General features: G+C 39.6%; 1 protein-coding gene across 2 annotated transcripts; it reads right to left on the bottom strand.

Moving 5' to 3' along the window:
• Positions 1-817: 817 nt before the first annotated feature.
• On the bottom strand, positions 818-15,933 carry ccn2b (cellular communication network factor 2b). 2 transcript variants are annotated; one of them, XM_042506435.1, is made up of 5 exons: positions 15,825-15,933; positions 10,970-11,186; positions 8,724-8,984; positions 5,296-5,540; positions 818-2,389 (listed from the first exon to the last, which is right to left on the bottom strand). In XM_042506435.1, the coding sequence occupies exons 1-5, from the start codon at positions 15,876-15,878 to the stop codon at positions 2,084-2,086; spliced, it is 1,083 nt and encodes a 360-aa protein (XP_042362369.1). In that variant the 5' UTR covers positions 15,879-15,933; the 3' UTR covers positions 818-2,083. The 2 variants fall into 2 exon arrangements, with proteins under 2 accessions (XP_042362369.1, XP_042362370.1); XM_042506436.1 differs by having other exon boundaries at positions 2,106-2,389; positions 8,782-8,984.

Below are 15,933 nucleotides of genomic sequence, written 5' to 3'. Positions count from 1 at the left end.
AAAAAAAAAATTAAATAAACAAACGAATCATATGCTGTCGTCATTTTTTACTGGCAACTATTAAATTGTGTTTGTAGAACTGTTGTCTAAAAGCAATATCACACGAGGTCTTGCTGTTGTTCTGAATATCAGCACAGCTGTGAATATCTTTAACCAAATCACAGCTGTGCTGATATACAGCACATTTCTGCTGCTCTGTGATATTGCCGGACAGACAAGTAAATATGTTATTTTTGAGGTAGTAGAAGGCTGATTTAGAGATGGATTTGATGTGTGACTGGCATGAGACACATATTTATCATTGCCTCTTTGGGATAGATTTCATGTATACTTATGAAAGGGATGTGGCAGCTTTTCTTTGACTCTGGGGTATGAACACTAAACCCTGGGTACCCGGGCTCACCACCAGCAGCTGCTCTTTGGTGGGACAATATTCTGACGCAGAGAAAAACAAACTGTAACATCTGATAGATGCCCTTACATTTCTTAGTCAGTTAATCTGTCCACCAGATTGCATGTGTACCTTAACTAGCAGACTGGACTCAAAGTGATCAGTTAATCCACATTTCCACAACTTTTCTATGACTTTGAGGCAAAATTTCATGACCATACATTCTTAGAAACAACTACTACTCTTATTGACACTCCTTATGGTTATGTTCTTTACCAACACTCTTTTCCCTTGATTAAGAATGCTGTTTTTCATTACTGTGTTAGCTATTTTTTTTAATCTATTATTTGCAAAAAAATAATGACTTCAGAACAAGATTAGAACTAGATATTTTAAACATAACTAAATGAAGCAGCATAAATGTTTACAACAGTAAAGTCTCTCTATAACCTCATAATATTTCACTGGAAACAAATCTAAAATATCAATTAAATAAATCTAATTACTGACCTCACTATTCTCTGCTCTCCCTCTCCTGCTGATGTGACTGACTGTATGCAGGACCCGCTGAAACATTTTATGATATGTGGAAAACTAAGCTAAACAGACTACACACAGTCCTTTTAGACCGTTTCTAACGAGCTCACACACTGTGCTTGTGTGAGACACAGTGACTGACAGACTGATGACAGAGCAGATTCAAATATTGCCTACAACATGTTTATGTTTGTTGAACAGGTGTTCTGATAAAGGATTGGCTTCTTCTCAATAAGGTTTTATTTCACTTATTTACATTAGCGAGTGCTGCTCGTGTTTTCATGGGGCCCATTTTATACCGGGTTTCAGTACCCACCCTTGATGCAATTAGGGCTTTGTTTCTGGACACAGCACCTGAAATGGTCCCTGGTCTGGTGAGGGCAGCGCTGCAGCTGGCAGCGGGAGTCCCGTTGGTCACTCGGGTGAAGGGAGTAGATACAGCACTTAACATCTGCTTCTTTAGCATGGCTATCTAGCCCTGCCTCTCCCATGGTTCAATTGATGAACGTTTTACTTCACAATCCACTTTTTGCAGGTCACAGGTCCTGGTCTTTCTCTAGCCATGCCTGACACTTGTCCAGATTAAGCAAGACTCTTTATATTGGCATTTTCCTTTTCTGACCTTACATCTCATCAAACAGCAAGGTGCAACTTGGGTTGGAGTCTAACGTTTCTCACAAAGAGAGCAACACAATGTCAAGAGACATGACTGATCTACCTGAACATTAAAATGTTGTTCAACCAATAGGTTTTCTCAGTGATTTTAACTGTCCCAAGACTCCAAAACTTTCTAGGTATATTTAATTTCCCATCATTTAAGTTTTAGTTTGCAGACTTAGATTATGTATTATATTGTGTTTGTTTGTGTGAATATTGTTTTGCTAAGAATGCACGTCTTCCACACTCTTATTTGGGTAGATCTTGGCTCGGTTGGTGTTAGTAAATTGAAATTAATCTTCCGATTGAATGGTCTCTCAGTAGATGTTTTCCAGACAAACAACTCTTAGCAAAATTGGTTTGATGACTACTCAAAACAGCCTACTTTTCAACAGCCTCGAAACTTACAAAGTTTCAGCAACAAAATGCTGCCACTTTACTCTCAGTCTGGATGACACTGAAGGTTAGTCGTGTAGTTGTTAGGGTTGAACTCTCCCCTTACAAATCGTTATCATAGTCTCCGATCATCCTCCGAGTGTTGGACGCCAGGAAGATGTCATTATCCTGTGGACAGTAATGATGGCAGGAACAGGTCTTGATGAACATCATCTTCTTCATGAAGACCTCTCCCTCTGGACACTGGAACTCCACCTCAGCTGTGAAGGTGGTGTGCGGCGTGCAGCAGCGATTGTCTGTGCAGACGCCGCAGAACTTTGGTTTGTACAGCCTGGTGCTGGAGCAGCCCGACAGCTTGAAGCGCATCCCCTGCTGGACCTTTGGTGTCCGGATACATTTCTTACCACTCTGTGGGACAGAAACAACAATCAGGCCCAGTCTAAAATACATAATTTCAGACTAATAAATATGTTAAAATGGCATTTCAGATTGACAAATGTTTACAAAAAATAAGATAAATATGTTCATAAAAACAGATAAAATGTTGCATTCAAATGGGTTCATATAAATGTTAAAAACAGTTCATTATGGATTAAAAAACAGAGCTGTAGCAGACTAATAAGTATTTGTCAATGTGTTAATAAAGTTATGTGAAATTCAAACAGGGTTGCTTACAGTGCACAGAAGAGTATTGTGATCAACTCAAGGGCGTTAAGTATCCATCTTTAAGTTTTATTAATTGCATTGGTTGTAATGATCTTGTAGCCCTATTGAGAAGGTAGAGGGGCAGAATTTAGATTGACGCCCAAGACCTCACAACTACTCATAGATGAGCCATAAGTGTAAAGCTGCAGAGTAATTAAGTCCAATACTTTGGTGGATGCAGAGTTTACTGACAAGTAACGGACATTAAGAAGCATGCATAAAGTAAATGCTTTTGTGTGTATGTTTTGTACTGCTTTGGCAAGATGTAGTGTGATAAAATTGAGATGCTAAGTGTGATTAGTTCATTAGCACGCTAGAGGAATTAGCATTTATTGCAATGTAGTAGCAGCGAATGTTACTTATGTGGTTAGTATGTGTTAATGTTACCAGCTTGTTTAAAGCTCACAGACTCGGCATGAGAAGTAAATTGGAAAGGAAACACTCTTCGGAGCCTGTAACCTCAGTAACTGACTGTTCGCCCTGCTTTTCATCCGTCGCCCATGCTGCAGATAAGAACTGAAGGATTTGTGAGTAAAAACTAACCAGTGCACATGCATTTTATGTTTTTTTGCTTGTAGCAAGTGAACTGGCCGTTTGTTTTTGGTCACAACGCTCCCAAGCCACAACTCAGGCCTGCAATGTTTTATTTTGGGTTTAAAGGACACTTTTTTATTTTGGTTGCAAAATGAGTGAGTGAGTGTGTGTGTGTGTGTGTGTGTGTGTGTGTGTGTGTGTGTGTGTGTGTGTGTGTGTGTGAGGACATGAAAATCAATAAAAAGGTCATAACGCTCAACTGAACTTAAAGGGTACCTATTGGTGAAAGATTGACTTGACTGAAAAAACTTTGAAAAGTGTTTATAGTGTAAAGGAAAGCATTTTTAAGTGTTTTGGTACACAATTTAAGTGTGTTTTATGTGTTTAAATCATTTTTATACCTCCTAAGGGGAAAGATACAGTGTAGTTTGCCGTCTGCTAACGTTTAGGCCTGACAGGGGGTCTCTAGTCTCATTAACATTGTAGGGAAACACTGCAGATTTGCAGCGAGTCGCTGGCCTGTCATACAGGACACAGCAGGAAAATGCTTTCACTAATGTCAGCTGCTTTTTACCAGCCGTTTGTGGGCTAAGGCGGTCTTGTGCATCTCAGAGTGAGACACATTGTCCCCCTCAGCTGCTGCCTCTGTTGAGATGTTGAAACACAGTGGTTGTGTTGCTTCCTTTAGTTGTAACAGTCTTTAAATAAACTTTGCAGGACGGTGGTTTGTTCCAGATCTGACGCCGCAAAACCAAAACCAGTCTTTTTTGGGAAAGTATGGCGGAGGCAAAAAATCGCGATTTTCATTTTAAAAATCGCCCTGAACCAGAAATTCGAATTAATCGATAAAATTGATTAATCGCCCAGCCCTACGTTCGAAAGACCAAAGAACTTGGTCTAATGCTGCAGACTCCAGTCTTTTTATAGAGCTGCTTGGAAATCGTTTGTACTGGTGCAACATGATTTGAGGCTGAGGAGCCCATGTGCCTGCAAATTAAGACTGCCTCTCGCAAACCTGCTTCTCCATCATCTTTTTTGTGTTTGCCTGTCCCAAACCCTATTGTTTTTGTCTTTTAAAGGCCCATGTGGGTCAGGCATTGCAAATTTGCATATACTTCAAACGCTGCAGTGTGTGGCATAGCTTAATGGTACATAGACTGATAAATGAATACTGTTATACACTCTTTAAAGATCACTCTTTAAGTTTCACTCTTGACTTGAGTAAAAAGCCTCTCCATAGTTGCGCTAGTCTCTTATGTACAGTTTCCACCTTGTCGACAGCATGGTGCCTCTGAAACCTAGAGAACACTCGGTTTGATTCAAGTTAAGAATTTAGATCTAAATGACACTCCGAATGGCACCCAGAATAATACAAAGGTACAGTATAATATCAAGCACGCCCCTTAGAAAGGGTCTTCAGTTCTTCAATCAACAGTTGAAATACCCATCTCTCTTTCAGCCCGACAACTAATTTTGTTAAATTGGAAGTTAGCTCTTTCTTACCACCAATAGGTGAATGTTTTATAAAACACTGAACACAAAAATGAATACATTAATTTTGCCAATGGATATAAGCCTGTGCTTTTCAATAAAGTTTTGAGCCCTTTTAAATGGAGACATATATTCAATAAGTACTGTATATTAAAGTCATCTTCCATTGCTTTATTTATTTCACTTTTTTCTTTCTATTATAATTTATTTTCATTATGTTATTGCCCTTCTAAATTGCTCAAGTGGCAATCTGTTCTCCTCTCTCATGTAATACTTTATATACTGCATGTGTACCACAATTTTGTTTGTGTTTACACTGATGTATCATGAGACTTCAATCTGTAAAAAGATTTATTAAGAAAAAGAAAAAAGAATTAAAGGACCAAACATTCCAGCACACTAAGATTTACTTCAAGAAGAGAAATAAACCATCATAAATACAATGAGTGTATTTTAAATAAAATATTATGGGTTCTATTAACACGGGAAAGAAATCAGAACATGTATGAGAAGATGAATAAAATTTCTTCTGCACAGTGGCTGTACTTGTCTCTTGTCTATTTGTTGAAGGGAAACACACTGACCTTGATGAGTGTTTCCTGCTGGTTGTTGCAGGGTCGAACCATGCACATCCTGGTCTGCCTCTCCAGCTGGCAGTGCTGGTTGTCGTTGGTGATGCGAGATGAGATAGCCATACCACAGGTGGCCGAGCACTCACTCCACTCTGTGGTCTGGACCACACAGTTATCTCTGGGACTCTCTGCTGGAGACACCTGTCTGAAGACTGAGACAGGGCTTGAGGAGGGAAAGGGCTGAATCTGAGTGGCTCCTACAGGAAGAGAAGGGAGGGTGGACAAAGAGATGAGGGGAGAGAGAAATGATGAAATAAGTCAAGTGGTTCTTTTTGCAAAAAGATGATTGTGAGAAACTGAAGCAGTAGGCATGAAGAGTAATAGGTGTATTAAAAAAATGTTCCCAATCGAAAACAGTAGGAAATATTTTAAACATACACAACTTCTGGGCCCACAGATGGTGAACATATACTAAATGGGGTTGCTGCTTAGCTTAGTTTAGTTTAACTTAGCTTAGCTTAGCTTAGCTTAGCTTAGCTTAGCTTTCCATTTCATTTTTTTACCTTATACCTTATTCTACCTTCTTAGCTTCATTTAGTTTAGTTTACCTGAGCTGCAGGTTTAACATGGGTTCATACCTGTGTTGTCTGGGTCAAAGTCAAATAATCGCTTTCAGCCCCTGATGTGTCCTCTGAGGTTACACTTTAAACTGCCCCTGTGGTTTAGTCTAAACCTGGCTGCTGTGTCCTGCAGACATCTAAACTCCTGTACAGCTCCCTGTCCCTGAAGTTCAAAGTACTGTAAATCTGCTGCAGATGAGGTTTAAGAGAGATTTGAAATACATTTAAGTGAGATCTCTACAGCTTCATTTGATTCATTTTAAAAAATAAATTCATAGCTCTTACAATTTATGCTCTTTTGAAGGCAACACTATAATGTTTTCAATGTTACAGTTAAAGGTGTCAGCCCTTCAGTTTTTGAAGCCCAAAGCAGAGTTACTGACTGGAAACATAAAGAGCTGGCATGGTTCGTGCACAGCCTCTACAGCAGGTGATTAAAACTGCCCAGAACATTGCTGGTTCCCATCTACAGAGCATCAGTGACCTCGGTGAAGTGAGGTGTCTGCACAGAGCCCAAAGGATACTGAAAGACAGCAGCCAGCCCAGTCACAGTCTGTTCACCCTGCTGCCATCTGGAAAAAGATACAGAAGTATCTGCTGCAGAACCACCAGACTACAGAGCAGCTTCTCCCCCCAGGCTGTGAGGCTCCTCAATTCCTCCTTCAATGCCAAAAGGATGTAGCAGGATTTAGGATGAACTTCAATTTAATTTCTTCAAGTTACCTTGTACCTTGTCTAACAACCAGTTGTCAAATAATATGTGCAGAGTGCAGACATTATCTCAGTTGTAGAGCCTGCAGGGGGGACATTTGGTCAGTTTTCGGTCATGTATATTTCCAATAAATAGTCATTTATGTCAGACAGATTCCTGTCGCAGCACAGCAGTGGACTGAAAGAAATCAGAGACAATGTCCCGCAATACAACAGAATTCACAATAGATGTTGCATTGAGTCAAAAAAACAGTTACATTTCATTCACTTATGGTGGCTAATTGTTGTGTGGAAAATTTAAAAAACTGGAAACACTGCAGGACACCATAATGCAGTACAAGTGCAGCAGCACAAGTAAAATGATGATAGTCAGGGGTGGACTGGGACAAAAATTCAGCCCTGGCATTTTTGACCCAAACTGGCCCACTACCATTCGGTTGGACACCACCTACAAGTACACCATTCTAGCACCCCCCTTAATCATGCACAACTTCTCTACTATTGCCTCAAACCACTACAAAGCAGAGTCGCATTTCAAGCCCAGTCTGTCCCTCTCACTCTCCTCCCAGTTCACGTCCGCAGCCCCTGCACCAAATAAGTCTGTTAATATGAGTTGTTTGACAGCCTCCACTTGTAGTGAGTTTAACTTTTTCACGCACTGCTTCTCAGCACCACCAGTACTACCAGAGGACTGAAACAGACAAAATCAAAAATAAGTATGTAAGTAAGAAAGTAAGTAAATAAAAATGGCAATATTTATTTAACTTCCCATTTAATTTGACATTTTATCTATCAATTTATTTATTTTCATATTTATTTGCTTATTCATTTCTGTATTATTTTCCACTTTGCATATAAAATACCCTATTTCATTTAATTTCCATTTTATTTTCCATCTTACACATTTATTTATTCATTTTCAAATATATTTATTTATTTGTGTAATTATTTATGCATTTACTTATGTATTAGAAAAATAAATAAATATTGGTGTTTTTGGCATTTATTAATTTTTATTATTTCTTCTTCTTTTTTTTCGGTTTCAGTTCTCCATACACTGGGACATTTTCTCAGCGGTTGACTCGCCATCTCACCTGGCTCATTAGCTTTGCTGACTTGAGTATCACCAACCAAGACCAGCCAGTAATCGAGTGATTGACAGCTAATGAGTGAATGAAATGAATTGAATTAATTAAACAATTTCCCTCATTAGATTAATAAAGTATTTCTATTCTATTCTATGACAACTGTATAAACCAATTGGATGTGCCAATGGGCCAGTTAGCCAACGCGGGGCCAGCCAGTCAGTTCTGTGGAGAAAAAAAAAGTCCACCAGCTGACCGGCCCACCAGGACAGTGCTCGGTATGCCACGATTGCCAGTCTATCCATGATGATAATGATGATAATTCTAGCATATGCCAATGCAAAATGTATGAATGAAGCACAGTTGAAACGTGTCATGAGTAATTTTTATCCCTCAACAGCCATTTGAGGAGTTTAAGTTTCATTATGACATGGATAAGTGATCAGGTGATCTGGTCAGATCTGATCAAATCTTGATCGTGAAAGTTTAGACCCAGTATAATGAACAGTTAAGTTGCCCTTTCACTGCAACTAGCATTTTGCTGCTCAGTCTGTGGCCTCCAACCTGCCAAATATATGGCAGGCTGCCAAAAATAAATGAATATATGGGAAACACTTAATGTGCTATGAGCTAGAGGTTAGGGTTTTTTTGTGATTGTTTTTTTTTAATTTGTGGCATATCTCATCTATCTTACTTGAATACGTTTAAATGTCAAATGTCAGTGCTTAGAATCTCCCCCTTCAGGAATGTGAAAATAGCACTCCAGTGACAAACAGATTCAACTCAGTAGTATATAGTCAAGGTCAGACATTATAGGGGACAAAAACATAAGAAAAACACCATTTTAATTACTTAATTGAGGAAACTAATTATTTGTATTAAAAGCACAAATTGCCAGAAGAAAACTACTTATCAAAGTTATTAGTGAATTATCTCAAGCACTCAGTCAGTGCATAGCACCAGCTGAATCATAATTCTTGGTAACAGAAAGAATAAAAAACTGAGCAGTTGAGGTGACACTGACTGGCTATGGCTGACTGGTAGTTGTGGTAGTTGTGATCCTGCGGCGACTGGTCACACACCCATTCTTCACAGCATTTCCCAGGGATGTGGATGCGACTTGGGTATGGGCAGTCAGGGGAGGGCAGTCTGACATCACTGGCACACATTGGCACGCAGCCAATCTCTCCGTTCATACACACACAGTGGTGCTTACAGCTGGGCTGGAAGGACTCCCCACTGCGGTACATTACGCCCCCCAGGTCACACATCTGACCCTCCTGAGCTGTAGACCCACAGAAAACATGCAGCACTGTCATTCATACATACAAGATATACACAGCACATTTCCTTAATACATCCATGACATAGGCTCCACTAACTTTATGATAAATTTGTGTTAAATTTAGGATATTATGTCTTGCAAGTTTTGATAGTGTTTGTTGGACAGTGGTGGTGTGTGGCTGAGAGTCACTCATCAGGATGAGGAAATCAACTCAGTAGTCTGTAAACTCTCCTCCTTCAGATTTCTGCTAGCTAGCTGTTAGCTAGCCAGGTCGAGGTTTTCAAATGTAAACATCAGTAAATATTAAGGAAAGATGAAGAAGATGGACTCCAGCGAAACTAGCAGCCTGCTAGCAATTGTAAAGGTGTTGGAAAATTAATTGGCCAACCTCTTAGCAGTGTCAGTTTCTATCAAAATATCAGGAACTGTAATATCCTTTGATTCACTGATACTCAGCTAAATCTTGGACAGCGCCATTTAACCAGAGGGCTCTTTTTCTATTTGCTGATCTGACAGAGAAGAGGACTCTCTGAGAAAGGGGGAGGAGCCTTGTGCTTTAAGGTGAATAAGGACTGGTGTAACAGTGGGAATGTCAGATACTGTCCCGTTCCTGCTGTGGATTACTGCTAACAGCTGCTGCAGTGTGGTGCTCCCATGTTCAGGAAGCGTGACTGTACAGCTGTCTTGTTTAGGCTGGGATGTGTGGACAGTTACATTGATCAGTAAAAACAGGAAAAAACCCCTGACAAGTGAAGAGAAAAACATTGATCATCTTGTTCCAATTCAATGTTCTTCTGGGAAACTTTGGGTCCTGACATTCATGTGGATGCCACCGAACATGCTCCGACCACCCACGATGGCAGTGTCCCTTGAGAAGGACAGTGACACATCTAAAAACTGCTCAAGATTGGCCTGAGGAATCTGACAAAAAGTTGAAGGTGTCAACCTGGCCTCTACTTTCCCAAGATCCCAATCTGATTGAGCATTTGTGGGATGTGCTGGTGCCCCAAATGTCCCCAATCAACGGTAGGGCCTCCCTGGATGCAGCTTTTGGCTCTGATATTTTGAAGCATGAACACAGGACCTTTAGGAATGTCGTGTGATGACTGTCACCAGGGTGTTGGCAGCAGATCTTTTTTGTCCTGTAGGTTTTGAGTTGGGGTACCAACACGTCCCACAGATACTCGATCAAATAGTAAACATGGGGAATTTGGAGGCCAGGTTGAAGCTTTCAGGATTTTGTCATGCTCCTTTGGCCATTTCTGAGGTTTTGCAGTGTGACCTGGTGCATATTATTGCTAAGCAAATGGAAAATGTTGCAGGAAAAATGAAGAATAAATAACAGTTCAATGATGTGCTAGGATATTTCTTTGTTTTAAAATTAATCATTAATGCTAATAGGACAGCAATATCCACATTAACAAAAAGCTGGTTTTGTTACAGCTCTTCTCACAGTTATGAGAAAAACATTAAATATCACCCATTATCTTAACAACTTACATGTTTATAAAAACAAAGCTGTAACACAGTGTGCCATAAGGATATTGTAAGTTATACAAATAACTGCAATAAACAGTTTATGAAAAGTAAGAAAATATATACAATGTGGTGATTACGCATGGGAAAACTTGATCTGGTTAAAGCTAAAAAAAATTGTGGTAAAAAATCTTTTGGGGTCATCTTTCAAAAGTTGTCACAGTGAGGGGACACAGTTTTCATATAGTTCTATGGTACTTGAGGGAGCTGATAGCACAGTTAGCTTGTTTTTTAAAGGCAATTGATAAGGCGAGGGGCAGGCTGAGATGGACAACGGGCACTTACGTAGATTCTTTTTTTTCTTAGTGCACTCCAATGTTCTTAAGTTTATGATAATCTAAAGCACGCATTCAGTACTCTTAATGACATTGTTGATATAACAAGAGATCATGTTCCTGGGGGGCAAATAAAGACATAATATGGTGGTGTGTTTAAGGAGGATGTGTTACCCATGCAGATGCCAGTCTCAGTGTCACTCAGCAGAGTGTAGTCACAGTAGAGCTCCTTGTGATGGTCGCAGGGTTCCAGCAGGGAGCAGGGCTCCCCCAGCTGCCTGGCACACACCTTACAGCAGCCACACCCATCCAGCACCAGGCTGGTCCCCAGCGGGCAGGGCGGGGGGGGCGCAGAGCAGGCACAGGGCTGGGAACAGTCCTGTGCCACCGTCTGCAGCATACACATAAAGCAACAGTTAGGATCATGTCAAACAAGTCGCTGCAGGAAACAGCAGAGGGAAAGTATGCATGAAATAAAGCACAAAGCTTGTCAGTGTTTTGACATCAGATAGTTAATGAGTGCCCTCAGTGCAGCAGATGTTCAGCTAGGAAGGAAAAACCTGAGGAGATATTGTTTATCAGGAAGACCTTCATCAACATCCTTTTATTTTAGTTCATTTCAAATTTTTGGCTCATTGTGACCACAGTTGTGGAAAAATGATTTCATGTAAGTATGTGAATGTCCTCATGGATAATAATAACAACGTGTGTTAAAATGTATGATTTATGCATAGTGATGGTCAGAGTCCTACACTGTCTGCAGGCAGGAGATTCCAGGGTGTCTGAACGTCAACAGACTGAATATGAGGACCGCATGTTCAGACGCCAGTTGTTCACAGACTAGACACAGGGTTACACACCATAGTTTTGATTCCTCTAAGGTGATCATCATGGAAGATGCACTGTATAAGAATTATATAACTTAAATATTCAAGTACGAACAACTCAGACTGATTGAGTTTATTGTATAGTTTATCAAAATGAAGACTGCAAGAGTTCAAGTTCTGCTACATCAACCACAAATCCACCTGACTGTCCTCAGCAGAAAAATAAGATGAGTGATCTCTTGTGGCTGCAGTAAGTGCTGTCTCTGTAAAGCAATAACAGAAGTACTGCAACCAATTAAAGCACTTTACACAATAGTGGCCAAGGCTACCAAGCTGCCACCTGCTACTCAGTCTTTAAATAATCACACACATTAACACACTGATGGAACAGCCAGTGGGAGCAATTTGGGGTTTATTATCTTGCCCAAATGTATTTTGACATGTTGACTGGAAAAGCCGGGGATCAAACTGCCAACCTTCTGATTAGTGGCAAACCCGCTCTATCTCCTGAACCATATCAGCCTCCATATTGTGGTGTTTCAAAAGTGCTTAGAAGTCAATTGTGTCTGACTTTGACAGTTCACTTCCCATCTCCTACAACCCCCATGACCTGGAGACATGTATAACAAAGAACTGACCAAATAGTTCTACAGACTAAAGAGATTGTCAGAAGAGGTTCTGCTCCTGAGGAGGTTCCCATGTACTCTGAACAGTAATGAGGACTCTCCAGAACCAAATTGCCTTTTTTTACAGAAAGAAACTGTATTACATTTTACAGATTCATATGTTTTGCTTTACAGATAAACATGTAGTCAACAAATGGACTTTAAAACTTCTGAGTGTTACATTTAAAATGCTCCTCAAAAATGTAACTTTACTTTGTCTAAAATGAACAGCAAAATGTTTTTGGCATGAATATTAGGACACTGACAGAAAAAAAGTTATTTTACCTGCTACAAACTGAAAGAAAAATAATTATGATTTTCCAATGTGTAGATTTTTAATAGATTTTTAATTATTAATTTAGATGCATGAGGTTTTTATACATAATGTGATTTATGATGGAATTTCAGATTTTTTTCCTGTCTTCCAAATGGACATAGTAAATTTACAGTTTAAAAAATATTGTACTTACAACAGTTTTAAATTGAGAAATTTACATGTTGTTTACATCTTCACTGTATTTTTTGCAGAAATATTCTGGCAACCACAGCTGCCAGTTTTTTACCGTAAAAACAATGGAATTTTTATTACAGTGTATATTTGTAAAAATGACAATACCATAAAGCATAAGGAGGATATTGGGGAGGTGGAGGGATCTGAGGCAGTGTTGACATGATTATATCAGTAGTCATGGGCACTACAGTTGTGGGATTATAACTGGTGTTTTTCATCAGCTGATGAATGAAGCACTAACTATGAAGCATAAATGAAGCAGCAGATGCCAATCAGCATATGCAACTGCACTTCAGTGTTCTGCTGGAACTAACGCCATGCTCTCCGCTTTTTAAAACCATGAAACCAACGACCAAAATAACTTTATATCATGTAAAATGTGTCACCTGGAGTGATTAAGCAAAGTTCTTCTTAAAGTTAGGATAACATTCTCCATAAACATCAAAAAGTGTTTAAGATGCTGTTTTGTTTTGGTTTTTGTTACATATCACATTACATCACATTTTCATTAAAAAAAAGTTCCATAATCTCAGGCCTCAATAACATGTTCTGAAAGTTGCCTTGAAAATATTCTCCCTTTGTTTTTATGTAACATTGTGGGAATGTTTTATAAAAAGAACATTCTATGATCTGTCACCTCTCAACATCACCAAAACATCCTCAGAATATTGCAATTAAAATGTTACGACTTATTCAGCATTTAACTTTATAGGGACATTTTTTTAAATGATAAACATCCTTAAAATGCTGACATTTGATGTGAACATTAGATTCAAATGTTTTCTTTAAAACATCACTGCAACTCCTCTCAGCTATATGAAGTTTTTTAGTTTCTTTCAGCTCACTGTTTCACAGCCCGCAGCTTTCGTGTTTGGGTTCTATCTCAACACTCTCATCCAGCAGCAGGCAGCTGTTTCCAGTGAGAACACTTTAAACCCTCTGTATGAGACCCATCCAGCAGCAGGCAGCAGACACACACAGTTAGAGCAGCTGGTGAACACAGTGGAGCATTGAGGAGCTTAAGAGACAAAGATTTCTATCAGGAGTTGACCAAAGACAGAGCCAAAGAACAGAGAGAATTTTGAACTTACATCCATCAGGTGGACACAAACATTATTGTACATGAATGTTAATGTGGCTCTGTGTCTGTGTAAATAGGCAGCTGTTTTCAGCTGTTTTTTTTTATGCTAGCATATATTTTGTTTACTTTATATGATAAGGCAGATGTGTTAAAATTTGTTGCGCTGTGCCCAACTGGCCACCTAAATTAGTGTGAGCATGCAGGTATTTTTAAACACAGGTAAACCTGCTAAAAATAGGCTATAGACTGCTATATCATTATCAGCAGAGCAGAGCTGTGTACACGGCTCTGCAGGAGACAAGTATGCCTTTCTCTCTCTCTCTGTGTGTGTGTGTGTGTGTGTGTGTGTGTGTGTGTGTGTGTGCACGTAGGTGGGTGGGTGGGTGTTTGGTTTTGTTTGTTTTGGCTTTTGCTTGTTCGGTTTTTGGTGTATCAGGTTAGCCACTGATTGGCTGATGGAGGAGCAGATACAGAGGTTGCAAAGCCGGGAACCATGGCCATGCAGATCAGTGCTCACAATGCTTCAGACAGACAACAAGAATGCTGCCAGCTGAGATTCAGCAGTCCAGAGGCAGTTGGCTGCTGAATGAGAAACACCAGTGTATCATGAAACCCTCATGAGGATTGTTGTAGATGAGGAGCACGACACACAAAAATGATAAATATGAATACATTGATTTTTTATAAAACTCCTGTTCCTCTCTAATTGACGGTGTGTTTGTGTAGCAGAGACAAGTGCTAACGTCAGGATTGGCTGAAGGAGTTTGTCTGTCAAAGCAACTAACTCCCGCCTACTCAAATTGTTTGTGAGTCCAGACTGAGACAGAGAGACAAACACAGTGTGGAGCTTACACCAACAGGATGCTCTCACCAGGATAGAAATATTCCATAAAAAAGAAATAAGCATGACCATATTAACCCTTTGAAACCTGGGCAAAATGGCTAGTTTCTTTCAGAAACATGGGAAGAAGGCAATGAACAACAAAAGAAGAAATGATCCAAAAATCAGCAAGAATTTGGTAAAAAAAAAAAAAAAAGTACAGAAAACTTACAAAAGAAAGCAAGAAAAAGAAAAAGATGAAAAAAGAAAGAAAATGAAAAAAAAAGTTCTTAAAGATTATGGCAATTTTGTCACATAACTTTAAATATGTAATTATCGAAATTGTAAATATAGATTTTTCCTAGCTTTTTTCTTTTGTCCCTAAACATTTTTCCCTCGCTAATTAAAACTAATTTCTAAATCTAGTATTTTTTTGAGATTTGTGGAACACTTATTACCAAGTTGCTTATTGCCTTTTTTCCCCTGTTTTTGAAAGAAATCAAATTAATGTGATTTTAGGGTTAAAATGTGAAAGGCGTCAGAAAGCAGCACAAGAAAACTGATGTGGCTCAAGGTTTTAAAGGGTTAGTATACCTGCTACAAATAATATGAGGAGTCAAGCGAGAAAGCACTCTTTATGCAGAGCAGATTCCTTGTTCTAGTGAATGTAGAACAGGCTTGTGGAGTGAGGCTTACTGTTTTGGTCTGATCTGATGACTGCACAGACTGCCACAAGATGGAGACACCATGCTGAGCTCACACAAGCCAGCAAATAGTTTCCATGTTGTGTTTCCTTCCCAGTGTTGAGCATCAGCCCAGCAGAGAGGCAAACAAAACATGACAGCATCGACTGAGTAATGGTGAATACAAATACTTGTGTAAGCATTTACGGTGGTGTCGGAAACAGCACGAGCTCCCTGCAGTTTCACGCAACACAACAATCCTGCCACAGGATTATCACAGCTTCAGCTGTTTCTGATGTGTGGCTACACTCTGATCTAATGACTCACATGCTCATGCTCATGAACAACACTTCAAAGCAGCACTTTTATCTTAGTATAAATATGATCTCATTCTCTGATGACTTTTTATTTCAGCAAAGAAAGCTTGCTTAAGAGAACTCACCGCTGAGATGATGAGCAGGAAAACAGACAGTGCGGCTGAAGTTTCAACAGACATGTTGGTGAGCAGGCTGCAGTGAACTAACAGTCCTGGTTCCTGTGGCAGGAGGCTC

Source organism: Plectropomus leopardus, chromosome 18, assembly GCF_008729295.1.
Source record: "Plectropomus leopardus isolate mb chromosome 18, YSFRI_Pleo_2.0, whole genome shotgun sequence".
NCBI lineage: Eukaryota > Metazoa > Chordata > Actinopteri > Perciformes > Serranidae > Plectropomus > Plectropomus leopardus.
The sequence above is the reverse complement of the archived record's forward strand: the minus strand, read 5'-3'. Positions and strand labels throughout refer to the sequence as shown.

What these genes read in the sequence shown, in the direction of transcription:
- ccn2b (XM_042506435.1), bottom strand. Translation starts at nt 15,878, where the DNA reads ATGTCTGTTGAAACTTCAGCCGCACTGTCTGTTTTCCTGCTCATCATC. An exon ending in CTACCAGTCAGCCATAGCCA is followed by an intron (nt 5,541 to 8,723) that starts GTCAGTGTCACC and finishes CTCTTCCTGTAG; the next exon opens with GAGCCACTCAGATTCAGCCC. An exon ending in AGCAGGAAACACTCATCAAG is followed by an intron (nt 2,390 to 5,295) that starts GTCAGTGTGTTT and finishes TCTGTCCCACAG; the next exon opens with AGTGGTAAGAAATGTATCCG.